This window comes from Chroicocephalus ridibundus, chromosome 19, assembly GCF_963924245.1.
Source record: "Chroicocephalus ridibundus chromosome 19, bChrRid1.1, whole genome shotgun sequence".
Lineage (NCBI taxonomy): Eukaryota > Metazoa > Chordata > Aves > Charadriiformes > Laridae > Chroicocephalus > Chroicocephalus ridibundus.
This window is the reverse complement of record NC_086302.1, coordinates 2,663,535-2,691,129: the sequence shown is the minus strand read 5'-3', so window position 1 is coordinate 2,691,129 and position 27,595 is coordinate 2,663,535. Positions and strand designations below refer to the sequence as shown.

General features: G+C 57.7%; 2 protein-coding genes across 2 annotated transcripts in view; one reads left to right on the top strand and one right to left on the bottom strand.

Moving 5' to 3' along the window:
* Positions 1 to 21,431, top strand: part of COL8A2 (collagen type VIII alpha 2 chain) — a 34,657-nt gene extending 13,226 nt beyond the window's left edge. Inside the window, exons 2-3 of the mRNA XM_063355799.1 lie at positions 10,340 to 10,522; positions 15,397 to 21,431. Coding sequence (XP_063211869.1) covers positions 10,357 to 10,522; positions 15,397 to 17,318 — 2,088 coding nt within the window. The 5' untranslated portion in view covers positions 10,340 to 10,356 and the 3' untranslated portion in view covers positions 17,319 to 21,431. The remainder of the gene's footprint in view (positions 1 to 10,339; positions 10,523 to 15,396) is intronic.
* Positions 21,432 to 21,572: 141 nt separating this feature from the next.
* On the bottom strand, positions 21,573 to 27,171 carry ADPRS (ADP-ribosylserine hydrolase). Its single transcript, XM_063355800.1, has 6 exons — positions 26,913 to 27,171; positions 25,882 to 25,978; positions 24,827 to 25,034; positions 24,532 to 24,716; positions 24,341 to 24,441; positions 21,573 to 23,775 (listed from the first exon to the last, which is right to left on the bottom strand). The coding sequence occupies exons 1-6, from the start codon at positions 27,145 to 27,147 to the stop codon at positions 23,483 to 23,485; spliced, it is 1,119 nt and encodes a 372-aa protein (XP_063211870.1). The 5' UTR covers positions 27,148 to 27,171; the 3' UTR covers positions 21,573 to 23,482.
* Positions 27,172 to 27,595: the final 424 nt, after the last annotated feature.

Below are 27,595 nucleotides of genomic sequence, written 5' to 3'. Positions count from 1 at the left end.
AAAAAAAATTTCAAATTGAAAAATCAAAGCAGCTGATTCAGCGATGTTGAAACATCTTGTGACAGCGTCGAGGAGCAAATTTTTTCCAAACAAAATTCTGGGAAAAAAATCAGCCTGCTTTTTCACAACCCGCGTCCATCCCGTCGGAGGGGCACGTGCTGGGGGGTGGCGTGGGGGCTGCCCGCTGCCGGGGTGGCACTTGGGATCGGTACCCGGAGCCCCGGGAGCGTGGCCTTGCGGGGGCTCCGCACCCACCGTGGCGCCGGTCCCGCCGAAACGGTCATCGCAGAGCGCGGAGGAAAATCTGAAAGCCCAGCCGTCAGCGCGGGGCCAGGCCGGCCGGGAGGCGGGAGCGCGGTTGAGGGGAGCGTCTTGTCAGAGTTTCCACCGAACACCTCGGGCTTGCTGGGATCTCACATCAGCTCACATAAATTAAATTAAATAAGATAAACTAAAGTGCTGCCTGAAAAGCGTGCGCTCCGGCCCCTCGCCGGGGTGTGAATATGTGTAAGCAGCTTCGCTGCTGCTGCCCTGCCAGAAAAACTTCTCTGTGGTGCACGGCCCCGGGGGCAGCAGGGGATGGGGGTGGGATGGGGATGGGATAGGGATAAGGATAAGGATGGGGAAAAGGGAGGGGGACAGGATGGGGATGGGATGGGGATAAGGATGGGATGGGCATAGGGATGGCATGGGGACAAGAATGGGGACAGGATGGGAATAAGGAGGGGGACAGGATGGGGAAAAGGGAGGGGGACGGGATGGGGATGAGGATGGGGACGAGGATAAGGATGGGGACAGGATGGGGCGCTCGGGGCAGCAGGATGGGGAGGGTTCAGGCTGCGGCAGCGGGGGACGAGGGTCCTGCCAGGAGCCCCCTCGCCCAGAGAGAAGCCGCTGCTCATTTTCTTCCCTGGGTTAACTGAGACCGCAGCAAAGTCGTGCTTCAAGCCCCTGACAGCCCCGCGCCAAGGCTGGGCTTGCCAGTCCCCTCCCGGGGCACGGCGAGGGCCAGGCAGCTGAGGGACCCCCCCAGCCGAGGGGTGTAGCCCCCGCTCCTCCTCCCTGATGCCCCGCAGGTCACCCCGATGCCCCCCCGCGCCCAGCAGGTCCCGTTCCCTGGCGGGATGCTGCGCCGGGGAGACCCCGGGATGGGACCCGGGCAGGGAGGGTGGTGGCATGGGGGGCTAGCGACCACCCGGGGGGGATTTGCAGAGTAGAGGGTCACTGTGCCCACGGTGCCCCGCTGATGCTGGTGGGAAGCACTGGGGAGCAGGACCCCCCTGCCACCCCGCCGTGCTCAGGGAGCAGCATCTCGCCCTGGTGACCCCCGCGATGCTGCAGGGAGCCGCCGGTGCTGGGCCACGTGCCGCCGTGGCGCGGGCAGCATTGGGAGTGGGCAGAGCCCCCGCACCGCCCCGGCAGGTCACCCCGTCCCCCCGCGCCGCCCGCCCGCCCGCCCGCCGGGGAGGGACGCAGCCGAGCCTCCCGCTCCTGAAATTTATTTTAATGTAAACCTAGCTCTAAGGCAGCTTTTTCTCATTTTTAAACTATTTCATATCAATCCTTGGCCTGACATTTGTTTTCTTTGAGTGCGGTGGGGAGCGTGGTCGGCATTGCTGAGGATATCTCCTCAGGAATCTTGGCAGAGGCGGCTCCCTATCTTTGAAGAAACGGCAAATGCAAAACAGAAGGCAGATATTAGAGAAGCGCAAACAACATTTTCCCCCTGCTAACCCCAGAAGCGGCGCAGTGGCCAGTTCGGGGACATGGCGGTGGGGGGAAGCCGCGCCTGGACCCCACCGGTGGCATGGCACCTGCCCGGGTTGACACGTGGTGCAGGCGCAGCGCGGGCCCCGGCACCGCGCCGGGACACGTCCCCGTCACCTGCAGCCACCCCGTTGTGCAGAGGCATGCCGGCAACCCCGTCCCCAAGGGCTGTGACCGACCCGCCGGGATGGGACGCGGTGGCAGCCGAGGAGTGGTGACGCCGGGAGGGTTTGCAGTGGGTGGGGGGGAGGCTGCTGCAGCCGGGGTGCCCCCACCGGGGTCTTGCCCTGTTGGGGGCCGGGAGCTGGGCTCTGGGGTCGCCCCCCAAGTGCTGGAACCCCAAGAAAACGGTGTTCCGAGGGTGAAGTGGGTGTCACCAGCGGGTTTTGCGGAGGACGTGCACGGCGCGGGCAGCTGCCGGAGCAAAGGCACCAGCCCGGCGCACACAGGCACACCTGGGGGTGTTGCTAAAAAGCTGGAAGAGAAAAGGAAACGGAGATCAAAGGACCCAGCAAAACCAGGGAGACAGGATTTCAACCCCTGACATTAAAATAAAATGACTGTTAGGATAAACACTGCAAGGCAGTTTCCCATCCCGGGCAGCCAGGCGCGCTGGCGGGGGCGGGGGCCGGGGTTATGTTCCTTGGCGTTTCGCACACGGGAAGAAGTTTTCGCAGCAGCTCACAAATTTGCCGTCGTATCTGGGCAGCCAGGAGAGCGGCGGAGGGCGGCGCTGGTGGGGAGCGGTGATGCTCCCCCAGGGAAAGCAATGGCACGGGGGGCACCATGGGGGTGACGCTGTGCCAGGGAGCGAGCGGCCGACCAGTGGCACCAGCTCTGCCGGGGACACGGAGACCCGGCTGGGGAGCTGCTGTCCCCATGTGCTCCCGCTGCCCCGGAGCCTGTTTCAACCGTGGCACGAGGCCACAACGGACGGAGCGAGTCCGTCCTGCCGGAGGGCAGCGCTGCCGCTGAGGCTCCGTGGTGCACCCGGAGCCGCCGTGGGGGTTCCTGCAGGAGGCGAGAGGAGAGACGGGTGTTGGGGCTGGTGGACGGAGGGGCTGGGATGGCACCCCGAGGGCGGGAGAAGCCCCTGGACATGGTCGCACGGACAGGTCCTGCAGAGCAGCCTCTCGCTGCTTAAAACCTAATCCACTGAGGAATGGAGGTCCAGGGGTCAGACCTGCCTCTCCCCCTGTTCACTCTCAGCAGCTCGGGCATTTCTGGCCCCCTCCATCCCCGGCCCCAAATTTCCCACCAGTGGTGGCTCGTTTGGTGCTGAGGAAGTGGCTGAAAATGCTGCTGCACGTGCCATGGCCGCCTTGGAAGGAAGGGAAACGATGGCAGCCCAGGGGCAGGTCCTCCCAAGTGAGCGTTGAAGCTACCGCAGGGCTCCTGTCGTCGCCAGCAGCTCCCCACGGCAGCGGCTCCCCAGTGCTGTTACGGGCTCCCACTGCTCCTCCGTCGCCCGCATCCCCCGTCACGGGGACACCCTCCCCACGGGGTGCGCGGGCAGCGGCTGGAGCAGCCCCAGCGTCGCTACCTTCACTTGGGAGCAGAACCTGCGTCCCCCCGTGGTGCTGGTGCCGGTGCGATGGGCTCCAGCAGCAGCAGGCTGCTCTGTGCTGCCCATCGCCCCGGTGCTCCACAGAGACAGCGTGGACGGGGACCCGGGAGGTCTCCAGGCCATCCCGGCCCCACACATCCCAGCCAACAGCACAGGCAGCAGCCCCCCAAGTGAGCTACCCCGGCCCCCCTGAGCACCCCGGCCCCAAAAGGCTCTGGCCTGGACCACGGCTCGTTGTAATTAAGCTGGTGACCCCAGCACGAGGCTGGAAGTTTAAATGTCTGCGGTTGATGGCCACTTGCCCGCAAATTCCCCGAGATGGGAATCGCTCTCTGCGGGTCCCTCCAGGCTTAGCGAGATTTCTTTGCAAAATGCCCGTTGCATTAGAAAACGCCGTTTCTGCGCAGGGGCTGCGAGGGCAAAGCGGTGTCCGACCCACAGACCCCGGGTAAACACCCTCTGCTTCCCACCAGAGCTTCTTTTTCCCTGGAGCGGGGATGCTTTGCCCGACCGAGCCGGTGTCCCTCGGGGAGCGATGCCCTGGAGTTCCTGCAGCTCGCCGGGGCTCGCAGCCCGCGTCCCTCCCCGCGGTGTCTGGGCAGATGCTCCACATCCCACTCCAGGGTTTGGGCAGAGGATCTGTGCTCAGGTTGCGGCATGGGCTGGGGCTCACGTGGCAATCGGGACCCTGGCCCCGGCCGCTGCGCCGGCACAGAGATCCCAGGAGAGGGGCTCCAGACCCTGCCTGGCCGCTGCCGGGGTGGCCAAGGAGACGGGACCCTCCGGCACCACCGTCCTCGCTGTACGCCCCAGCTCCATCCTCGGCTCTCGCTCTGCTCCATCCTTTGGCTATCAGGGACGACAGTGCTGCTGCCCCCCAGGCAGGCCACCGTCCCGCCGGGAGGAGGAGGAGGAGGAGGAGGAGGAGGAGAGGGGAAGAAGAGGGGAAGGAAAAAAATGAATCCCCACAAAAATGTCTTCATAACAGGAAACGTCTCATAAAATACCTGTGGTTTGGCATGTGTGATCCGACTGGTCAAACTATGCACCTGGCAGGCAACCCTGCTATTAATGCTGCGCGCAGTCTGGTATTTCGGTGGAGCTGAGGCTGGCGGGGGGGGGGAGGATGGGACTGGGGCGGCTTGGGGCGCAGAAACCCTCCGTTGGGGCCGGGGCGAGGGGGGCAACACATCCCTTGGGTCTCGCTCGCCTCCGTGCGCACCCAGGGGGACATCCCAGCCACATTTTGGCGAGAGGACCAGGGCGACCCAGGGATGCTGGGCTGAGCCTCGTGCCTTGGGCAGAAACCTCGCGTTTCTGCAGCTTCGGGCCGGGGTTTTCCAGCCAGACCCGGGTCCAAGCCAGCGCAGACCCGGAGATCTCTGCCCAGGTCTCCAAACGCCACGGTGCCCACCGTTCCCCAGGGATGGCTTCGCCTCCTGCGCACCCTCAGCTCCATCCGCGCTGCAGCGCTCAGCCCGGGCTCTGCCACGCTCCGCGGAGGAGTTTTGACAGCTGGAGGTGAGGGATTAAAGCCCTGAGCTGTGACCTGCGGCAGGCTCACGCCTTGCTGCGCTCCCGGCACACACACGCGGAGGGTCATTAATCCGCCTTTAGCTGATCCCTGACCCGGCGGCTGCGGGATCAAGCGGCGGCACCGACCCCGTTGTCAGCACCGCTGTCAGACCACGGGCTTCTTGGCTCTGGGCAGCGTGTACCGCGGGCACCGTGCACAGCAGGCAGCATGCGTCATGGGCAGCATGCACCGCAGGCAGTGCGCACCGCAGGCACTGTGCACTGCAGGCAGCGTGCACCACGGGCAGCGTGCACCATGGGCACCCTGCACCCTGCACTATGGGCACCATGCACCCTGCACCATGGGCAGCATGCACTGCAGGCAGCGCGCACCACACAGGCCCCGGTCGTGGCCGAGTGCCGGTGCCTCGCCTGCCCGTGGTGGGGCAGGGTGCGGTTCCCGCGCGCTCCCCGCTCTCTGCACATCGCGCATGGCTCAGGCATGTCGGGAGGCGAGTCAAGACAGGGAGAAATGCCCAGGTCAGTTTTGCAGCACACTCTTCAGCAGCTGCCTGCAAACCAGCTGGTTTATGACCCACGAGCGAGCAGGGCCTGGTGTCTCCCTGCCTCATGTTGTACCCCCATCCTGGGCTCCTCCTGCCGCAGCCACCCCAGCGCCAGCTCCTCTCCTGCGCCCTGGCACGGCCACGGGTGCCCCGAGCTTCGCACGTTCCAGCTGGCCTGTGGCTACCGAGAGCAGCTCAGCCCGTGGCCTCCGCCCCTGCCTGCCTCCGCGGTACCCGCTAACGCAGCAGGAGTTAATTAGCACAGAGCTCCCAGCCCCGGAGTTAATTTGGATGCAACCTTTGCCTGGACCAGAGCGAGACGGATGGACGCGGCCACCACCCGCAGCACGCCGGGCCGAAGGCACCGCAGGGCTGTGCCACGGGGTGATGCACTGTGCTCTGCCATGCCGTGCCATGCCATGCCGTGCCGTGCCGTGCCATGCCATACTGTGCCATGCCATGCCATGCCCAGCTGGCGCTGGGCAGGGGCCAGGCGCGGGCGCTGCAGGGGTGGCAGGAGGTCGCCTGCACACGGGGTGGGGTGTTTTTCTTTCGTCAAGGAAAATGTTTTCTTGTTCCCTGGGCTGACGGGCGGGCGAGGCTCCGGGTCTGCGCGGCGCGTACAGCAGCTTTTGGATGGGATCGGGTGTCATGCATTTAAGGACCGGCTTGTGCCAAGACTCTCCCCGTGCGCTCCGGCGCTGCTCGGCCGAGCTGCTGCCTGATGCCTTTGGCTTTCGCAGCCCGGCCTACGGAAACAACGTGCTCGCTCTCCATTTCAATAGCTCACTTTTCGCTTTCGACTCGTTTTATTATTATTTTTAAAGCATGTGTAGTGCAAACCAAATCATCTACCTCCCGCTGGAGTCACTCCAGCCCCGTGTTGGGCTTGGAAAACCTCCCTGCTTTATTTTTCATTGCAAATGACCGGAGGATGGAGTGGCTGGATGGGACACGGCGGCGTCCAAACCCGCGCTGCTCCAGCCCACCCACACGCGCCGGCTGCTTTCTCCGCGCTTTCTCTTTGCAGCGTCCACCCAAGCGGGCCAAGCGTGCGCGGTGCTCACCATGGCTCACCGCAGCCCGGGGCGAGCTGCTGCCGCGGTTGGCAGAGCTGGTGCCTGTGCCCCGTGCTCCCGTGTGCGGCATGGGGACAGGGACGGGGACAGGGACGGGACCATGCCGATGAGTCTGGGTCGAAGCGCATCGAAGGCCCCATCCTGGCTCGTCCCCGTGCCCCAGCAAACCTCCGTGGGGGCCATCGTGGCCCTGGGTTCGGTGGGGGGACGGAGTGGGGGCGAGGGCGAGCGAGCGGCACGTCGCACCCCGCACGGATTGTGCATTTATTGCCGGGTTTAAACAAGTTCTCCATTTTACTGACCTTCAACCGCAATCGCAGATCCCCCGTGGATCGCATATATTGACTTAAAAAATAATTAGCCTTGAAGGGAGCAGGCGCGGTGCCTGCCTGCCAGGCCCGTAATTAATATATAAATAACAGGGCCCATAAATCAGCTGCAGCTCAGCGAACAAGCCCCGGGTTGTGTGCGCGGGGGAAGCGCGCGGCCGCGGTGCTCGCAGGGAAGGCGCCCGGTCTGCGGGCAGGGCCGTGCCGGGGAGCGTTGGCAGGGATGCTGCGGGGAGCGGGGCACGGTGCGCGGCGGCGGCAGCAGCCCCCTTCCGCTGGGAACGGCCGGGAGCTGCGCGCCGGGAGCGCGCCGGGAGCTCGCCGGGCCGACCAGCACAAGCCACAGCCTGTTTCTGGAGCAACGGGCTCCAGCTGCCCGAGCCCCCGCGCTCCTGCGAGAACAAGGTGACATTTCTTGTCTCCTTTCTCATGCTTTAAGTGTGAGATTTTTTTTCCCTCTCCCGGAGCTTTCATTGCGTGCCAGGGGTTTTTAACACGTCTGCTCACCGGCTGCCAGGGGAGCAGACACTTGCACAGTTAGCGCGGCGGCAGCATGCTCTGAAGCCCTGCCAGGGCTCGCCGTGCCGTGCCGTGCCGCCGCACCGGCTGCCCCCGGGGTCGGGCCCCCGCTGCCCCCCGAGCCCCGTCCCTGCTCCAGCGCCGTGGGGGGAGCAGCACCGCGACCCCGCACCCCTGGAGCGCTCCCCCACTGTGAGCTCTCCTGGCCCAGCTGCTCCTGCCGGGCTTGGCTCTCCTGCGTGGAGCGGCTGTGGCCGCGCTCCAGACGGTGTCGGGGGGGTCCGGAGCTGCCTCTGAAGGCTGGACGTGGTGCCTGGGCGGCAGAGCGGGGTGTCCCCCCTCCCGCAGCACTGGGGCAGGAGGGGCCGCGCTCAGGAGCCCCCCGAGCATCTCCCCTGCTCCCGGGGGGGGAAAAAGTGACTCCCGGTGGGATCTCAGCTGGCCGGACCGGAGCGGCTGCCGGCCCCGCAGGAGGATGGGCCGGTGGCACCCGGCCAGAGCTGTCACGGGCGCAGTGGCCCCGTCCGCGCCATGGACCAGCCAACGTTTGCCACCTGCCCTGGGAGATGCGAACGTTGCATGGCTGCTCGTTGTGATTAATTATCATTTCATAACACAGGAGATTTCAGGCATGAAAGAGCCTCTTCGCAGACACGTTGTGCACACTTTATCCGTCATATGAGACTCCAGATGTTTCCACTTTATTCTTATTAAATCACCGCCTGGAGAGCCTGGGTAACGTGAGGCCTCCTGCCCCGGTGCCGGGCGCCGCCGTGGGGGACGGCAAAGCACCGGAGACCCCTTTTCCTTGAGGGACGGAGACACATGCCCGGGGGTCTCAGCCAGACCCCCTGTTGCCCCCGCAGCGCCTTGGGAGAGCGGGTGCAGGTGGAATGACCCGTCCGGCCCAAGGGAGAACGCGCAGGAGCTAAACCCGTGTCTGGAGATGCCGGGTGACAGGCGGCCACCTCGGCGCAGAGCAGGGGAGGACTCGATGACGCATCCGACGCGCAGCGACACTGTGGCCGGAGCCAAAGCAGACGGATGACCTTGTCCCCCCTCTCCCTTCCCTCTGGCCATGGTTCCCCCCCAGACCCGTGTCGCCGAGGGCTGAGGTCTTGCAGAAGGACAGGGGGACATGGCGAGGGGCTGAGCCACCCCAGGGGGCTGCTCTCTGGTGTGGGCGCTTCGGAGCGGTGAGCGGCATCCTGTGAAACCCCCCCGTCGAGGGGAGCAGCAGGGGTGGATAAAGCCCAGGTGGGAGAAAAGAGAGCTGGGAAGGGAAGGAGTTAGAGATGGAGGCACAGGGGTCATACCAGGTAAGGAAAACAAATAAATAGCTGATTCAGGGGTTTGTTCTCCTCTTTTATTTAGCAGAAACTGTATTTTTACAGCTGCAATCCCTTAAAATGGGATTCTTTTTCCCTTAAACAAATCCTTGTAAAATAATGCTTCATAAAAATAAGCGTTCCTCTTCTCGACCCCGAAGACAGAAAAACAATAACGGCGGCAAGGCCCTCTCCGTGCCTCGGCGGCGGCTGATGGTGGCCGTCATGCGTGTCCCTGCCCGCGCCCGCCCGAGCCCCAGCACGGCAGGAGCGCGGCCACGGCCTCACCTCCCGATGCCGCGCTGGGGATGGCACAGCACCGGCACCGCGGCTCCGGCGGGGCGGGCAGAGCTGAGCTCTTCTCTCAGCATCCGCCCTGGCCGCCTGCATCCTCACGGGGCGCGGGCTCCGTCGTGCCGCCAGCGGCAGCGGCGTCGCCGTCCCTGCCAGCCCCGAGCAGAGCGCGGGGAGCACAGGGCGCCCGGCTCTGTGGGCACGTCCTGGGCAGGAGAGCAGCGCTCGGGGCTCTGCGTCACTGCAGACCTCCGACAACCCGCCAAGCACTTGTAGCATCAGGACCAATCCCACGCCAGGGCTCCCCCCCTCCCTCTACTTAATTTGCTTTAATTTTGTTTTAATTTAGGGGCTTTTTGGGGTTGCTTTTTTCTCCAGGCTGCAGCTTTTTTTTTTTTTTTTTGCCGCTGCTGCTTCAGCAAAAGCGATTCAGGAAATTCCGATGAAATCCCGGCGCGCAGCAGCCCTGCCCCTGCTCCCCGGCGGGAGAGGCAGAGCGCTTAATTCTCATTAATAACCACCACGGGTCAATTATTGCAAGAAGGAGGAAAACCAGCAAAGCTCTTTGGCATCACATGTTATTTAAGCTTCCGAAAATAAATGTTCTTTGCAAACCAATCTGTTCGCTGCTCCGTGCGTGGACCCGGCACAGAAAAAGTTGCTAGAGGAGAGGTATATTTATAGAGGGTGTTTATTTTAAATAAACAAGCACTTAAGGCAGAGGCTGCTGCTCCCAAGCGCTGCATCCCTCCCCTGGGCTTTCCTGGCCGAGGGCTCCCGTCACTGCCCACAAAGCGCCGCAGCCGAGCCACCAACGCAGCCGGTCCCGGGCTCCAACATCGTGGGTTTGGGCCAGCACCCACCGGGAGACGCAGCACGCGTTTGGGAGACACAGCGCCCACCCGGCCGCTCCCGGGGCAGGCAGGGCTCGGCGCTGGCAGCCCCCGCCACCCGCGGGAGCCACAGCCACAGCGGGCACGGCTTTTGTTAGAGGAGACGCTGCTCGCTGGAGAGACGCTAGGCTCAGCGGGCTGGGGTTTCCGTCCTGCCTCTTCTTATGTATGTTAAAAATATACAAGGGGAGCCTGACATGGGCATAGCCCCAGACAAACAGGCACCGGGGCAGCCTCGGAGAGGCTCTGCTGGGTGCCCGGGGTTAGTTATTGCTCAGAAACTCTGTATTTATTGTGCATCTCGCCACTGGCACGTGCTGGGAAGGGTAACGTGTTCAGGGCATCTCTGGTCCAGAAAAAAGCAAATTCGGGGGAGTCCCGCGGCCGCCAGGATCCTTCCCAGGTCCCCGGCTGATCCTCGCGGGAGGGAGGGTGCGGACAGGGGTTGCGGGTGCCCGCTCTCACTGTCGCTTTGTCCACAGGAGCAGTGGGGAGCAGGATGCTGCCGGACACCGTGGCGCTGCTGGTGGTGCTGGTGATGGTGCTCGGCCTTCGCTCGGCGGCGGGAGGCGGCGCGGGGGGCTACGCCCAAGTGAAGTACATGCAGCCCATGGTGAAGGGACCCCTGGGACCCCCCTTCCGCGAAGGCAAAGGGCAGTACCTGGGTAAGGGACGCACTCTGCAGGGGTGGGAGGACACGGGGCCGCGGGTGTCTGGGAGACCTGCCGTCGTGGCGGGAAGGGGCCGTGGCATCCCGCAGCCACCAGGCTCTTGTCCTCCCCTTCCCCTCGGGGTCGGGGCTCCCGGGAGCAGCCTGGCGTGGCCGAGGGTGCTGCTCTCCAAAGCATCTTCGGCTGAGCACAGAGGGGGCGTTTAGGTCTCCTTAACCCGGCGTGGAAGGACAAGGATGGGCGTGGAGAGAGGCTCAGCGGAGCCCTTTGCTGGGGCTGGGTGGGCACCCGCGGGTCCCTCACTCTGGGAGCCGGGGCACAAAGGGGACCCGTGAGCCTTTTCTCCCATCCTCCCGCACCTTTGCTGGCAGCTCTGAGGCGCAGCCCAGGCACAGGAGCCCCGGCATTCCCCACATCTCCCTCTCACCACTGTTAAACCTGAGCCCTCCCTGCAAGGCTTTTCCACTCCTCCACCTATTCCGTTTTCCCTGTCTGCGTTTTGCACCAGCTGGGAAAGGAAAGAGACCCAGCCTAGCGAGGGGAGAGCGGGAGAGACATTTCCTCCCTTGGAGAGCAGCGACCAGAAACTCCACACGTGTTAAATCGCTGGCAGCGCTGGGGCTCCAGTGCCCGGACCCGCTGCGTTGGTGTTTGGCTCTTGGGAAGCGGGAAGAGCTGCCGGAGTCCTCCCCGTGGGCTCACACAGACCCAGACCCTCCGGGGAGCTGAAGTCTTGGCTCTGTGAAGAGAAACTGGAGAAGGCTTGGCTGCCGGTGGCTGATTTACTGCTGGGCTGAATGGCTTATCAGGAGTTCAGCTCAGCACATATGTCGGAAAACACACAGCAAAACCTGGAGCCGAAGCATGCTCCGAGCCCCCCCTCCCTGCCCCCTTCCCAGCTGTTGTAAAGCTGGTCCCTGAATCCCAGCCAGAGACAAAACCTTCAAGTGTAGCGCAGGAACGTTTCAGCTGCTGGTGGGACAGGATTCAAGTATCTCCCTGCTGGTTTTCCTTCTTTTTTCCCCCCCTCTTCCTATGCATTGGAGCGGCTTGTGTTGCCTGTGAGCAGCAGTGCCTGCTAACCGTGGGGGAGAGGAGCGAGTGTGCCGGGCTCTTTGCAAGGTGCAGGGCAGAGCACGGGAGTCCCCTGGACATCACTCTCCTAAAACCCCTGGGAGGGGGGGACGCGGGCAGGGGGGCAGCTGCAGCCTCAGCCACCGGCTGGGGGGCCGCAGGGAGGTGGCTGGGGAAGCCAGTGCCTCCTGGACCCCAACCGAGCTCCCATCTCTGCTTAACCTCTCATTTGGCAAGGAAAATCCCTGCTGGCCTTCTGCCCTGCTCGGGGAGCTCAGCTGACTCACCGCGACGGCGCAGGGCCGTGCCGTGCCCCTGTGGGTTACCCCGAGCCGGCAGGGAGCTGTGCAGGGCCCCCCCGGGCTGCCCCAGCCTGGTCCCAGGGCTGGGACCCCCACCTGGGGGGTCAGGCCGGGCCCCGGGGCTGTGGGGGCTCCTGCCAGCCTGCGGTGCCACCTAGTGAGTGACAGGGCTGGTTTCTTCAGGGTGTCAGACACCTTTTCTGCCCCAAAAATAGACTCCCCAGGAGCACAGAGGCAGCTCTGGGCAGGACATGCTATTAAAGGCTAAAATGCTAAAAGCATTGGAGCAGATATTTGGGGTTTATTTTGGCTTGGTTAAAACCATGTCGGTGCAGCTCACAGCCAGGTAAAACCACCGCTGGGTGCTGGCGGAGCTCGGGGAGCATTTCCCCAAGCCAGCGGCACCCCAGCTTGCCACCAGTAAGGCACGGGCAATGCCTGGGGGGGAATCTGTGCCAGGCAAGCGGTGGAGCTCCCCTCCAGCGACAGGGCTCACCCCAGGGCAGCAGCCTCAGCTGCAAAAGTAAAGGAACACTTTTCACCTCCCCAGGCTTGGGCAAGCCCAGTGGGGAGCCCAAACCCAACCTCTGCCTTCAGGGCTGCTGCTGCCCAGTGTCCCCAGCGCAGGTGGCCCACAAGTCCTGCTGCTTTTGAAGAGACTCGGTCCTGTCATCCCTGCGGGGCTGCTCCTTGCTGCATGTGGCCAAGAGGCCTCCAGGTCCTTGAGCTCCTGCTGATGGGGAAATGCCGTCTGCCCCTTCCACGCTGCCGTCTGTCCCTTCCACGCTGCCGTCTTCACTCTGCTCCCACCTCACTGCCGCCCCCATGCTCCGCAGCTCCACATGTGAGGGCTGTGGCTGGGTCCTGCGCTGAGCATCCCCTGCAATGGAAGATGGGATGAGAGATGCAGTAACACTGGTCCCACGCACTGTCCCCATGAGCCTGTGAAACTCGCTCTCACGAGACAGGGCTTGGCAGCAGCGCTGGAAGGAGCTGGGCTGGGCTCTGCCATGGAGCAGCCAACCTCTCCTTCCTGCACTGTCATCTGTCCGCGCTGGCCAGACCCACTGCTGACTGCTCGTGGCTGGGAACCGCTTCCCATCATGCTGGATTATTCCTCTGCCGGACAGTCCATGCTGCCGGGTCCCTCCTCCAGGCATGCAGAGGTCCTTACCGGGAGGAACACAGCTCCAGAGGGGCTGCGGGATCCACCCGGACATGTCCATGCCCCTCAGGAGGTGAAAAGCTCTGCAGTGCCCAGCGAGAGCTCGCAGGGGCCATGCCTGCTCCTTCCCCTTCCCGCTGCCCCAGCTGGCTCCTTGCATTAGCATTCATGGCAGCTTTGTTCATGCTTCGAGGGGAACACATAACCCCATGCTGCTGCTGTGAAATGCAGAGCTCCGAGACATGCGTCTGTGGTAAGACACGGTCTTTTGAAATTGGATACCACTGGGGCTGCAATGTCCCAGTTTCTCTCCGCTAACGTCCCCGGTTTGGTTTTCCCGTCTGCTTTTTTGGCCGCCTGCAAGTTGGCAACTCTCGCCTGGCGTTTCTCTTCGCTGCCTTGTGTGAGAGCGTGTGTGTGCTTTTTCCTTCCTTCGTGGGCTCAGCTGTAGATCCTTGTTCTGATTCCATGCAAAATGACCTAGAAAACTAATTCTTTTCAAACTATTGCAAGAAGAAGAAAAAAAAAAGGGGGGGGGGAGGGGGAAGAAAACACATTGAAATGATTTTCTGGAGAAAAATTTTTCCAGAATTCAAACCCCAGAAATCTGCTCCAGTGCAACACTTCACATCTCCCTTGCCTTCTTTCCCACACCGTTTTCTGGGGTGAGGATCAGGAGGTTGCAGAAATCCAGTGGCAATGTCATGACAGACAAGTATTTCCTTAATTTCCACAGCCAAGTGACCTCTATTACAGCCTAGGACTCGGGCCAGGCTTTGATACATAGATAAGCTCTGAAAATGTTTCCATTACCAAAAGAAAAACAAGCAGGCACCAGGCTTGGGAATGGCCAGAGCTAATTGCTGTGCTTAGGAAAGGTAAAGCTGCCCCGATGCGCCGGAACGGTGCCTGCTGCTGCCGCAGTTATTCTTTTCACGTGTCTCAAATCTCCCCTAATCTTTTCCCCTCGACTGAGAAAATCTCTGTGTTGGCGGATCCTGGCGCTGCGGGTGTCCCAAGGCCCGGCTCAGCAGGCGGCCGTGCGAGCAGATCGTGGGGACCCCCTGCCTCCTCCTCCTCAGTGCCACGCCGGGGCTCACGGCCTCGTGCAATGGGCCGTTCTGCTCCCATCCCAGACAGGATCCATTCCCATCCCAGGAACTGGCCCGTACAGATCTGTTCCTGATTGGAATGTTCAGCTTCGGGCAGATTTGGTTAAAATTTGTCCAAGGTGTCATGGCCCTTTCCTCTGCCCTTCGCACTTCTCATCATAGTCCATGTACGTGCAACTCCCAACTATTGCCTTTGCATTTCAAGCTTCCCAAAAAAAAGAATTTGTCAGAGTTATTCTTTCTCACCCGCTCCTGGTGTCACGTGGGAAGCGACACCCTGCCTGGGCCAGCCTCAAGGAGTTATTTATGCTCACGTCTGCGCTTTAAGTACCAAACTGTGGTGGGCATGTAATCTGGCTCTCCTCAGCTTTGTAGTCTCTCAGCCCATTAGTTTCTTTCTTATATCCGTTTGCAAAAGACCTCTATAAATTCTTTAAATGTCAAGTGGTTACAGCCTATTCCCAGCTGGGCTGACTCATTTGGATGTAGCCGAGGTTGCGTTTCCCTTGCAGCTATTGGCTTTTCCTCCAGCCTCAGCGCTTTTTTTTTTTATTATTATTATTGGTGGGTTTTTCTCTGCCTTGCTGGACACGGGAGCTGAGCCAGGGAGCGCTGCGGGCATGTCTTAACCCATACACAAACCACCTCCTCAGTCTCTCAAGTACATGTCCAAGAGTTTTCTTTTTAATCCAAAAGGATTAAAGGTCTCCCGAGGTCCTGGACTCGAGGGACGGGGTGGAGAGATTATCCTCAGTCTTGGCTCGCTCCGTCGCCATCCTCTCGGCTGAGCCCAGGCAGGAGCCACTGAATCCCACGGTGCTTTCGAGGCTGCTGGGAAGCGAGGCAGCGGGAGGTTTGAATCCAGCTCCTAAAATAAACCCGCAGCAGGTCATCAGAGAACACCACTGCCAGAGCCGGCGGCAATTCTGGTCTTGTTGACACCCTCTGTGCAGGGACGGATGGAGTAAGGCTTGAATTAGTACCCTGGGCTCCGGCCAAGGTCTTGCCTCAAGACAGTCCTGCTGATGCGGTGGCTGAGGAAGCCACTGTGGCCATGTTTAAATAAAACCATTTCTAGAGGAGGGCACTCTCGCAACTACAGATCCAGGCAGCGCTGAAGCCTCTGGCTGTAACACCCTGAGAGCATCACGCACCAGGCACGCTCCGCCGTCCACCGCCCGCCCCAGTAAAGCTCCGTGTCTCCTCTCTCCACAGACATGCCGCCGCTGCTGCCGATGGACCTCAAAGGGGAGCCAGGACCGCCAGGGAAGCCCGGCCCACGTGGACCCCCCGGGCCCCCCGGCTACCCGGGAAAGCCGGGCACAGGGAAGCCGGGAATGCACGGCCAGCCCGGGCCCGCTGGGCCCCCCGGCTTCTCGGGCATTGGGAAACCCGGCATCCCAGGACTCCCCGGAAAGGCGGGTATGAAAGGGATGCCCGGAGCCAAGGGTGAGCCCGGCATGCGAGGAGAGCAAGGGCCAAGAGGACTGCCCGGCCCCCCGGGGCTGCCGGGGCCGGCCGGCATCTCAGTCAATGGGAAGCCAGGCCCCCAGGGTGGCCCCGGCCTACCTGGGTTTCGGGGCGAGCCTGGCCCGAAAGGAGAGCCGGGTCCCCGGGGAGAGCGAGGGATGAAGGGTGAAAATGGTGTTGGGAAGCCAGGGCTACCAGGACCCCGGGGGAATGGGGGCCCTCCGGGGCCCGCAGGGCCCCCAGGGCCTGTCGGCGTTGGAAAACCCGGCCTCGACGGCCTGCCGGGTGCACCGGGGGAGAAGGGCGACATGGGCCCTCCGGGCGGGCCTGGCGTCAACGGGGAGCCCGGCCCCATGGGGCCGCGGGGACCCCCTGGCATCGACGGGATCGGCGTCCCGGGTGCTGCGGGGGTGCCAGGGATACAGGGCCCCATGGGACCAAAGGGAGAGCCTGGCATCCGTGGCCTCCCTGGTTTGCCGGGCCCAACGGGCTACGGGAAGCCGGGCTTGCCTGGCCTAAAAGGAGACCGCGGGCAGCCGGGGGTGCCGGGAGCCATCGGCGATAAGGGGGAACCTGGCGCTGACGGGGAGCCGGGTGAGCCGGGCCCTGCCGGCATCATTGGGCCACCAGGCCCGCCGGGGTCCATGGGCCTGCCAGGCAAGCACGGGTTGCCTGGCTCCAAAGGGGATGTGGGGCCGAGCGGGCCCCCGGGAATGCCGGGGATGCGCGGCGACCAGGGCCTGAACGGCTTCGCGGGGAAGCCGGGGGTGCCGGGAGAAAGGGGCCTGCCCGGGTCACAGGGACCCCCCGGCCCAACGGGTCCGAAAGGAGAACCGGGGTTCATCGGGCTCCCGGGGGTGCCAGGATTAACGGGCGGCCCCGGGCCGAAAGGGGACGGAGGGATCCCGGGGCAGCCGGGGCTGAGGGGCCCCTCCGGCATCCCGGGCTTGCAAGGACCTGCAGGTCCCATGGGGCCTCAGGGGTTACCGGGGCTGAAAGGGGAGCCTGGGCTCCCTGGGGTTCCCGGTGAGGGGAAGACGGGCGAGCCCGGCATGGCCGGACCCATTGGCCCCCCAGGAATGCCGGGAACACCAGGGCTGAACGGGCCGCCGGGCCCGCCAGGGCCACCTGGGCCACCGGGAGCGCCCGGCGTGTTCGACGAGACGGGCATCGCGGGGCTGCACCTGCCGGACGGTGGCGTGGAGGGGGCCGTTCTGGGCAACGGCAAGCCGGGGAAGCCGCAGTACGGCCGAGGAGAGCTCTCCGCCCGGATCGCACCAGCCTTCACCGCCATCCTCACCTCCCCCTTCCCGGCGTCAGGCATGCCGGTCAAGTTCGACCGGACTTTGTATAATGGGCACAACGGCTACAACCCAGTCACCGGGATATTCACCTGCCCCGTATCCGGCATCTACTACTTTGCCTACCACGTGCATGTCAAAGGGACAAACGTTTGGGTGGCGCTTTATAAGAACAACGTGCCTGCCACCTACACCTACGACGAGTACAAAAAGGGCTACCTGGACCAGGCCTCGGGCAGTGCCGTGCTTGAACTCAAGGAGAACGACCAAGTCTGGGTACAAATGCCCTCGGACCAGGCCAACGGGTTGTACTCCACGGAATACATCCACTCCTCCTTCTCCGGGTTCCTGCTTTGCCCCACATAACGGCAGTTGGGCACATTTCCTTTTCACCCACTTTAGCCATAAACTGTCTTTTTTTTTTTTTTGATAAAAAAAGTTTTTTAAAATTAATACAAAAAAGAAAAATCACTGGGAAGAACGCGCAAGCCGTTGTCGTGGGACCTTGCTTCACGCTGTTTGATCCACAAGTCAAGAGGGTAATCGGAAAGGAGACATCTATTTTTCTTTCTTTCTTTTTTTGGGGAGGGAGACGACAGGGAGGGGAGTGACTTCCTCAGCAAAGCATATTTGGAATAAGTTTTACCCTAGTGACTGTACATCAAACACAGAACATGCTTGGGATGGCAAGGATCTGGCTCCGCAGTAAACTGCTCTGTGGCCCAGAGAGGGTTGTCTGGGAAGAGCAGACCCTTCTGGTCCATAATCAAGTGCCCTTGTTTCCCATTTTGAGTACTAAATAAATCCAGCTGTTGTACCGGATGGTGTATTTGCTAACCAGCACAGGGGTCCTAGGCACTTCACACAAACCTGTACGGCAGCAGAGATCCGTGATGGATTGAGAAATTTCCTTCCCAAACCATCAGGCGCCCAAGTTCCAGTCTCACTGATGCCTATTTTTCCAGACTGTGCTTTGAGACAGTCTCTCTGATTCACTCCGGATTCAGTGTGGCTGGATTTATAATCATAAAAAGTGGAACACTTTGCATAAGCACCTTCTTATAAGAAGTAAATATTATTTTTAACCCTCCCCCCCCAGCACCTTTAGGAATAAAACCATCCAGGCGTTGGTACCTGGGAGGATGACAGATGACCTGTTCCAAAGCCGCTGAGGGAAGCCGGGATCCCTGTGATGAACAACAATCCTCTCTCGGGTTAATTCCTCTGCTGCCAAGTCCAAGGACTGGTTCTGTCCTCTCTGTTTCTTCGCAGCCCGGAGACGTGCCGGGCCTCATGAGCATCTTCTTTGCCACCACAAGGATGGCTCTGCCGGGCCGGCGTACGGTGCTTCTAGCCTGGTTTGAGAGAAGGTTTAGTTATGCTTTCTTGAAAGTGCCACTTACGGACAACTTGCTTTTACTGTCTCACTATTTCGGGATGTGTAAACTTTTGCGTTGGTATCCCCCCTTTCTCTGGGGACCTTTTAATTAAGAAAAAAAATAGTGTTCGATCTAACTTTCCATTCCGTCATTTTACAACGGTGCTATTATCTACTTAACAATGTTATTTACAAGTCTAGTGCAATATGTACCTGTAAAAGTGCACCATATTCCAGGTGCCAATCTGTGACTTAGGTTAAAAAAAGAAAAAGAAAAAAAAAAACCACATTTGTCTGTTGTTACCACTTTGTCTCACTAATGCTTGAAATGTTATCGAGCCGAGTATGCGCTACGAGGTTCTGGGAAAGGTATGCACGGACACGGACCACTCGGCTGCTCTGTCCTTTGCTAACGGGAGCAACTGAACCCTGTTGCTTTGCAGATTTTCTGGCGGTAGAATAGTCATTGCCACTTGCACTTACGGCCAAGCGATTCCTCTCATCCCAGGCAAGTAGCACGCTGCTGAAGTTAATCCACGTGCGTTACACTGCGTGTCCCTCTGCAAAGGCACATCCCTGAGAAAACAGCAACAATTTGGTCACCAGCTGAGCAACTATTACCCTTAATTTTTTTCTAAAGCCTGTTCTATGGCCAAAGAAATGTAGCAAGAATGGGACTTGGGATTGTTCTCCAGATGGACTGTACGAGATACTTAACTTTTTCAGTTTCTGTTTTGGTTTGCTTGTTTGTTTTTCTCCTTAAGCCTGTCCTGCGTTTCTGCCTCTTGCCATCCAGGGCTTCCTCTTAAAAACACACCTATCCCCGAAATGAAGAAACACAAAAAGGAAAACGTACAGGTGGAAGGTCAGCGCTCCAGCTACTGGGCGGCTGGGGCTGGCTTGTCCCTCTCCCAGGGATTTTCTCCGCATAAAGCTGCAAGTTTCATATAAGCCGAAAGTTTCTCAAGCTGAAAGGCTGCCCCAGTGTCTGATCCCACTGGATGTTTTTAACTGCTGAAGGCAGGGGGGTGTCGGGGCTTTGACCGTACTGGGTTATTGCCCAGCAGGAACAGGAGCCACACAGAGTCCCTAAAATTAAAAGCAGAAGCTCAGATGTTTTCTTCAAGACCGGGTTTGGGAGGAGGGTGTGAGGACGGGGCCTGCGTCTCCTTCATCGAAGCGTCTTTCCTGTGGAGAACAGCCGTGAACTGGAGCTGGTGCCACGCGGGGCCCCGGCCAGCAGCGGGGCCTGGCTCCCACCGCGGCACCGCCGGCAGCGCGTCCACACTACCTGCAGCAGGGCCGGGAGCTTCCCCTGCCCCAGGCACGCGCCGGGGTGGAAGCTTCATCCTGTTACTCAGCAAAGCGACTTATTTATACTGTGTCCTAACCTACATTCTATCTCTTTTTGTTCTGTTTTGTTTTATTCAAAACTTCTTGTTCTAGCTGGCAAAAAGCAATGACAAAAATACTCACTATAACCACACCGAGACATTAACTCGTTCAGTGCTGTAGATATTCTTTTGCAATTTCACTTTCCCTTCATGTGCAGAGCATAAACCGTAATCAACCTTCCGCAGCTATATAACCTGTTACATTTACACAGTAATTGAAAGGCAAAGATGTTACACGCACATAGAGTTAGGCTAGAGAAAAAAAAAAAAAACGATGCACAGGATGAGGGAGGCTGTTCACTAAACCGGACACTGTCAGGAAGAATTTTTCTTCTGGAGTACTGAGTACGTGATATTCGCCAGCAGAAAGGGTTATTTTCTGTCGTGTGTGTGAGCGCGTGGGATTTTGGTTTCAATCGCAATAATAAAGAAGGTTGGGTTGGATGAAGTATGTCTATTTTTAATTATGAAAACTGCATTACAATGTGCATTTTTATATACAAATTCTTACTATTTTTTTTAAATTTGCCTCTAGTATCTTCATTTCTAACCTAGTATATAGAGGTTTTTAGTTTTGTAAATACTTATTACATGCACTGTCATAGTAAAAGTTGGTTTAAAATGCACTCTTTTGTGATCAGAAACTGGCCTTCTCTTCAGAACTAAAACTACAGTACTTGATTGTATTGACAGAACATCAATAAAACTTATTGTATAAAAGGTGGGCTCAGCTGTGCCTTTGTCCTGTTACGAACGGGCTTGCTCAGCCTCGCCCGTCAGACCATTCAGAGACCTCTCGCACTCTGTTTCCTTCTCGAATCCAGCTCGCTTCTTCCCAGCAGCCCAGCAGATGGGCTTGCTAATTAATATTCTTATGTAAAAAGGTGTTGCATGTTTCTCGGGATTAAGGAAAAGATTCCCATCTCCAGAAGTTTTAAAAAATGATGAAATCCAGACCCTTCCAGACTGGCAATTAATAATTTGAGGAATTTAAGTCAAAGTGTTGGGGATTCCTTTCCCTTCTGCGGGTTTTTCATTACACTTTTTTTTGCTACATTACACAACCTTGTCTGGAGCCACCCTCTGCATCCCGAGCGGCAAAAGCTGTCAGCTCCCAAGCTCACGTGGGAGAAATGGCGAATCACCTGTAAGCAAATCACTTCAGAGACTAAAAGTAAAAAGAACAGAGAAGAAGATACGTTTGCCTACCTGGTCTCTTATCTGGAAGAGGAGCCGTTACTTGTTACGGGTGAAGCCCTTCCAGAGGAGCCTGGCTGCCACGGGGGCGGACTCCTGCAGAAGCTGAGTATGAAGAACAAGCGATTCTCCTGCTGCGAGTCGCCGGGGAGCCAGCGCGCTCCCCGGCCTCTGCACGATCATCGCATGCTGGACTCCAGCAGCCGAACTCCTTCCCCGCTGCAAACCACCAGCAAAGGAAACGGGTATCTCCAGCAAACCTCCCTGCAACGCACCATGATGCTGCCAACTCGCCCCGCTGCTAACACAGGCCACGACTCCTGCGCTTTTGCAAACTTCAGCTGCCCCACTGGCTCACAAGGGAAGAGTGCCCACCTGAAAGTTGTTTTGACAGCAGATTTCCAGCGCTAAAACTCACCCCAAATGAAGCACAAGTCTCGGCTACCTGCAGATGTCTCTAACCAGCACCAAACAGCTTCCATTCTTTCTACAGAAAGATTTCAAGAGGCCGTAACAAAGTAGTTTCAGGTTAAACCTTAACTGCAGTGTGGGGTGGGGAGAAATAGCCCCGAGGTTTTCAAACAACTCCTCTTGTCATTTCGTTTGGGAGCACAACTTCATGACTTGAATGAAAAGACAAGGAGCAGTGGCTCATTAACAAAGATAGCTAAGTGATTTTATTTCTTTCCAAGAAGTCAGAGCTAAATGTTTTAGTACACATTTAAATTCTGGCCTAAAATGAGCTGTATTTTGTAAACAGGAGCACTTCTGCTCTTCATGAGTTCCACACATTTAAAGTTATAAAGCTGCTTTAAAAAGAAAGCATCTTCTTTTAAATAATTCCGTGAACATGTTCACACCTCTGGCAGAATAATGTGGAAAACCTGACATTTTACATCTCGGATCTGCAGCACAAGACATAAATATACGATAGACCAAAATTCCACATGTTCTCAGGACAAGATATTCATTTATACAAAGAAAACCCGTTAAAGCATCACAAAGAAGACTGGCACTTGAAGGAAGGCGAGTTCGGGAGAAACTGGAGCCATCACAGCCAGATTCTCCCTGTGTGCGTGCAGCCCCACACACAACCACCACGTGCCGATGCCAACGGGGAGTGAGCTCTGAGCAGAACCGTCACTCCCCGGTGTCATAAGAAATACTAGAGAGATTATAGAGAATTACATTGTCACATTCAAATTTATAAGCATTTCCATATGATGACTGCTTGCCTCTCTCTTTCTTCTTGTTTTCAATTATTAAAAAGCTTTAAACCCCTTTTAGACATGCCATACCCAAGCTGTTACTCCCTTTTTGACCACCTCCACTGGGCAAAGGTTTTAAACATGAAACTCCGGAACAACACAGCTTCGCTAGAATGTTCTCAGCCACCGGCACCAGATTCAAATGCACAAATTGTTTTAAACTCTGATACATTCTCCCCCAATTAACCTACCTTTCCCTTTATTTTCACATGAATCTTACCAAGTACAAAGTTTTAAAACTGTGAGAAGTAACTCCTGCTTCCTGCTGAAGTCATTTTAGTCACTGACTGCAGCAGAACCCAGAATTCGATCCTTGCGTAACACAGGTTCACAACTATCTCCACCCACAGATTTAAACAGCAACCTCACTCAGTGCTCTGGACATAGACAGGACAGCAATAACACCGCAGGCGGCACGGCTTAGGAACAAAGGAGTAGGTAGAGTAGCCAGCTACGTAAGGAAACGCAAACTGCAACAGACGAGGATGGTGGATCGCAGGGCAAGGGACACCCAAAGGAGCAGTAATTAGTTACGTCCCCTCCGACAGTAACAACGAGCCAACTGGGATTCTATCTGCAAGAACCAAAGGCATTTCTCACAATGCCACTAGCAACGCAAAGAAATCCCTTCTCCCATCTTGGGCGCTTTTCACCCTGCCTTTAAGGAAGCGAACCTCCCTGGGAGGTCTGCGCTCCAGCACCCTCACTCCACGGCACAGGAGGTGGTCCCCGCCACCATGCAGGACACCTCTGGGCTCCCAGGGACGTGCCTCTCTGATGACCCCCGTCTACACCCTTTAGCTGATCATCTGAGTGTGAACCGGTGCTTTGAGAGGGGTGTGGAGCCTGTCAAAGCCACTGCAGGACAGGCCGCTAACAACTGAAACAAAGGCCACAGCACACTGGAGTAGCGGAAAACAGCAAGAAAGTCAGTGTATTCAGACACCATCTAGCAACTGTAATGACAAAATGACATAATGGCATCAGGGTGGGACAAAGCAAGAAGCAGAAATCCTATGAAAAACTCCATGCTCCTGTACACTTCAGAGGAGATGCACCCACTGTCCAAGGCGCCACATGCAGCCACTTCCCAGCTGAACCCCAACTGAAGGGCATGTCCCCTTCTCTTCCAAACCGGCTCATGCTTCCAGCTCTCAACTCACAGCAGCAGGCGTCTTTCTCAGATGGTACCTCGCTGGCGTCTCCAGATGGCGTGGATCCACCACGATTTCTCACCAGAAACGCAGAGGTGACCACCCGCGTTGCCTTCAGAAAACACGCTCCCCTTGGAGCTCAGAGCCGCTGGCAGTAGAGTTCATACAAGCTATTTGCCAGCTTCTGTGTCTCTTGAAAAGCTTCACAGCTCTGCTCCCAACTCGGGGGTATCTGCTCCTCCCCATAATAAGCCCCTGCAATGGCTCCTGCCATGGTAGCAATGGTATCTGTGTCTCCACCCAGAGAGATACAGTAGATGATGGTCCTCTGCAGGTTGTTGTAGTGATCAGGAATATCCGGGTCAGCGTCCATACAGCGCAAGAAGGAGTAAATTGCAGTAGGGACAGACCGCAAAGCAGCAATGCCATTCCCTGTTAACAAAACCAACCACCTTCAGTGCTGCAGGACACTTGTTTCTTGCTTCCCACAGCAGCACCTTTTCCCCTTTGACTACAACTTCCCATTGCCAGTTACTTTCAACACCAGTATCACTGATTTTATCATGACAAGGTGCAAAAGTTTGCATCCTAGAAGAGAAATTTCCCCATAGCTCCCCAGTACTACTCACACCTGGAGATCAACTCCCAGCTACACCAGTCCCCTCTGGCAATACACATCTAACCGTTCCCATCCAACATTAAGATCCAATAGCCGTTAAGACAAACAAGAAATCTTAGAATATTAAGAAACGCTACTCATGATAAGTTTTTCTTAGCAGGACATTTTTTCCCCCACCAATACAGAGGGTCAAGACTGGGTCAAGATCAAGAGAATTACTGACTGGTGAGCACAGGCAGCCTGTCCAGCACCTCCTCTGCCTGACAGACAGCAGAGGTCGATGTGGCCTCTGGGGGAGGACACATCAGCCAGGCTCGCTGAGTTAGTCCTGCTTCCAGCGCTTTCTTTCCTCATGCTTCCAGTAAGAAAGGTACTTACCTAGTTCAAACAACACATCTGCTTTGGGAACACTGCTGAGTTCCAAGAATTCCTTTATTTTCTTTAGACGCCTCGAAAACGGTAAATCTTCAAATCCCAGCCTGGAAACAAGAGTACAATGAAAAAGAGAGAATGCGAAGAGCCAGAATAAACTGTACACAGCAGAGTTAGTGCTCCTCACAGCTACTTACGCTCGGGCATCAGTAAGAGACTTATCATCTGCCTCTACGTCTTCCATGTGGCTAATGAGCTGCTCCAGGAAGGTCTCCTTGCTGAGCTCTCCCTGCAGGGCCAGATGCACAGCCAGGGCCTGCAGGATGGCCCCGTTGTAGCCCAAGGAGTTGGCATGGGTTAACTCAGCACTCAGCTTTGCAAACTGCAAATGAAAACATGCCGTTAGCAAACCTGCCTGAGAGATCACGGTGAGACTTGCCTGACAGCAGGGACTCCAAGAGCCGAGGAGCCCAAAACAGCCATGAACAGTACCTTCTTAACATCCTGGACATCAGAATACACCAGTGAGATGCCTGCCACCCTCATGGCACCGCCATTGCCATAGGAGCCTTTCCCGTTAAACTGGGCTCTTGCTGGTTCAAACACATCATTGCACTTGGGGCTCAGGAGCTTCTTGAAGACATTGACAACGGCCATCCCATAGCCCCGGTTGGGTTCCTTCTTGTACTCCTCAGCAAACCTGGCATGGGCAAGAGAGCGGCGGTTATGCAGGTGAGAAAAAATACATGGGATATTTGGTCCGTTATTAAAGTTTGTAAAGAGGCTGCATAAAGCCACTTGATGAAGTGAATTAATAACACATGGATCACTCAGCGACAGCCAGGGTTCAAGTGATTCAGTTCTGTAGGGAAAGAATCTGATTCCCAAAAACTGGTGTGAAAGGAGGAAAGGGTGTCTAAACATCACCTTTCTCAACCCACTTGCTTCCCTCTCAACTTTGCCTTAAAATAGAAGCAAACTGGAAACGTTTCCGTGGGTCACAACCACAGAGAAAGTCTTTTGTTCAAGTTCAGTGGAAGAGTTTTCTAAACAAATAAATGTTCTCCCTTAAGTGGAACCAAATGCTACCAGGCCTGCGGATTCAAAAGGGAAACAGATCATAAACAAACTGAAGCTGACCTCACTAATATTCACTAACTAAATTAAGGGAAGTACAAACATAAATAGCAACAAATAAAACATGAAAGGAAATGCTTCTGAAATTTCTGCACTTTATCTTCCTCAAAGGTGAATACACATACATGGCTGCAATACAGCACGTCCCATCCTGCTTCATTTCCAAGCAGACTCTGAACCCACACGAAAGCTAATGCTGCTGCACATTCCAGGACAGCGCAAAGTACATAATAAATTACAGAATTAGCCACAGCTTTTCTGATTTTTTTCCTCCAGAAATTAACAGTGATTTTGCCTTACCCCCTGCCCCCTTTCACGGAAAATTACAGCGATTGCTGACTCTTAAGAAAGTTTTGCCATCGCTAGTAAATGTCAACACCCTGCCCTCTGAAGCTGTCTGCAGTCCTTACCTCTTGGCCATATCAACTTCATCAAACTCTCGCTTGGCTAGCAGGGACTGCACCACCGACCTGCTCATGGCCGTGTCGTCCGTGTACGAAAGCGTCTCTAAAACAGAAGGTCAAAACATAATGTGACCATCCAGAGACAAACTCACTCTCCTCCTGTCCTTCTCCTCTGCCAGCACTTCCCTACTCTCCAAGGCCTTATTATCTGTATAGCTGGAGTTAAAACATCACCAGGAGCTCCCCAGCACTCTGAGCTCATCGCTAGCCCTGGTCACCGCAGTAAGAAGGTGCAGAGCAAGAGATGCATCCACAGCAAGAATGAGACAAAAAGCATCTCAAGATTAGTAAGAGCCAAGAAAAAGGTTTGATATACAGAAGCACATATAGAGAAGTGAGAGGCAAGCCTACTTCTCAAGGAGTTTACGACGTACACTGACAAGCAAAAAGAAAGCACAGTTGCATTTTTGGACAAGACCACAACAAAATCAAGTGCTTTTAAGAGCCTACTGTAAGTGTTTGCACGGCACAGCTCAGAACCCCAACATGAATCCATCGTCACTTGCTAGGAGTTAAATAACCGGTCTTGTGCTTCTCTTACTCTACTCCTCATCGATTTTTGGTCCATCTGTTCCTCCCTGCACTGCAATATGCCGGTTCCCTGCACACTCCACAGCCGGACCCCGCTCGAGGAGGAGCTGAGGCCGAGCTCACCAAACCCCTCATCCCTGCACATGAGGACACAAGAAGGTCACCCTCGCCCCGGGGGGGACCGGAACACCCCCCAAACCACCGCAGGGAATGGGGACAGCCAGGGGTGTCCCAAGGGAGACGCCCCTCACCTCAGGACTGGGGGCACCCAGTCAGAGGGGCAGCGGCCCCGGGGCTGTGAGGACGGGGCCGGGGGGACACGCAACCCAAAGCCCGATCCTGGGGCTGCGGGGGGGCCGGGCCCGACCCGGTGGGTAGGGGGTGTGCTCCGGGCCTGACCCCCACCCCGCTCCCGGGGACCGTCCCCGTCCCGTCCCCCCCCCTACCTCTACGGGCGCTACCGGCCGGTTCCGCCGTTTCAGGCGGCTCGGAGGCCGGTTCCAGGCCTCGGAGGAAGCGTAGAAGGTCGGGCAGCTTCACCACGCTCCTGCCTTCGAAGACGGCGCCCAGGCAATCACCCAACAAAGCCCCGGCCAAACAGCCACGGAACCGGGCGGCTCCCGGCCGAGGCCGCGCCGTCGCTCGCCCGGTGCCTGAACCCGAACCCGCCGCCGCCGCCATTTTCTCCGGCGCCGCCGCCGCTCTCCTCCGGGCCGCCAGGGGGCGCTGTGCGCGGCCGCGCACAGCGCCCCCTGGCGGCCCGGAGGAGAGCGGCGGCGGCGCCTGTCGCCTCGTTTCCCCGTTTACAGGAAAGCAAAAGCGTCGATTATTTTATCTTTTTCCCTTCAATTTCTCATTATAAAAATTTAGTCCGAGAGGGCAGGAGTGGAAACCCAGGCTGCTTTTCATCGTCACCCACCTCGGAGATGAAGAAACCAAGTTCTGGTCCCGTCGCGCGGGGCAATAATCCAGTTCGGACGCGCGGGGAGCGTCGCCTGGAAGAGAAATTAATAAACTCCCGGCAGAAGGCGAGCGCCGCAAATTCAATTTGCAATTGAGTTTTAACGAGTCTGCGCCCACAAGAGCCAGAACAGGCTTCTCCAAGCTTTTGCTTTCGTGGCTGCCCTCC

Coding starts and splice junctions, on each gene's coding strand:
- ADPRS (XM_063355800.1), bottom strand. CDS start 27,147: ATGGCGGCGGCGGCGGGTTCGGGTTCAGGCACCGGGCGAGCGACGGCG. Junction 24,717..24,826: donor ATGTCCAGGATGTTAAGAAG/GTACTGTTCATG, acceptor TTTCATTTGCAG/TTTGCAAAGCTGAGTGCTGA. Junction 24,442..24,531: donor TCTCTTACTGATGCCCGAGC/GTAAGTAGCTGT, acceptor TCTTGTTTCCAG/GCTGGGATTTGAAGATTTAC.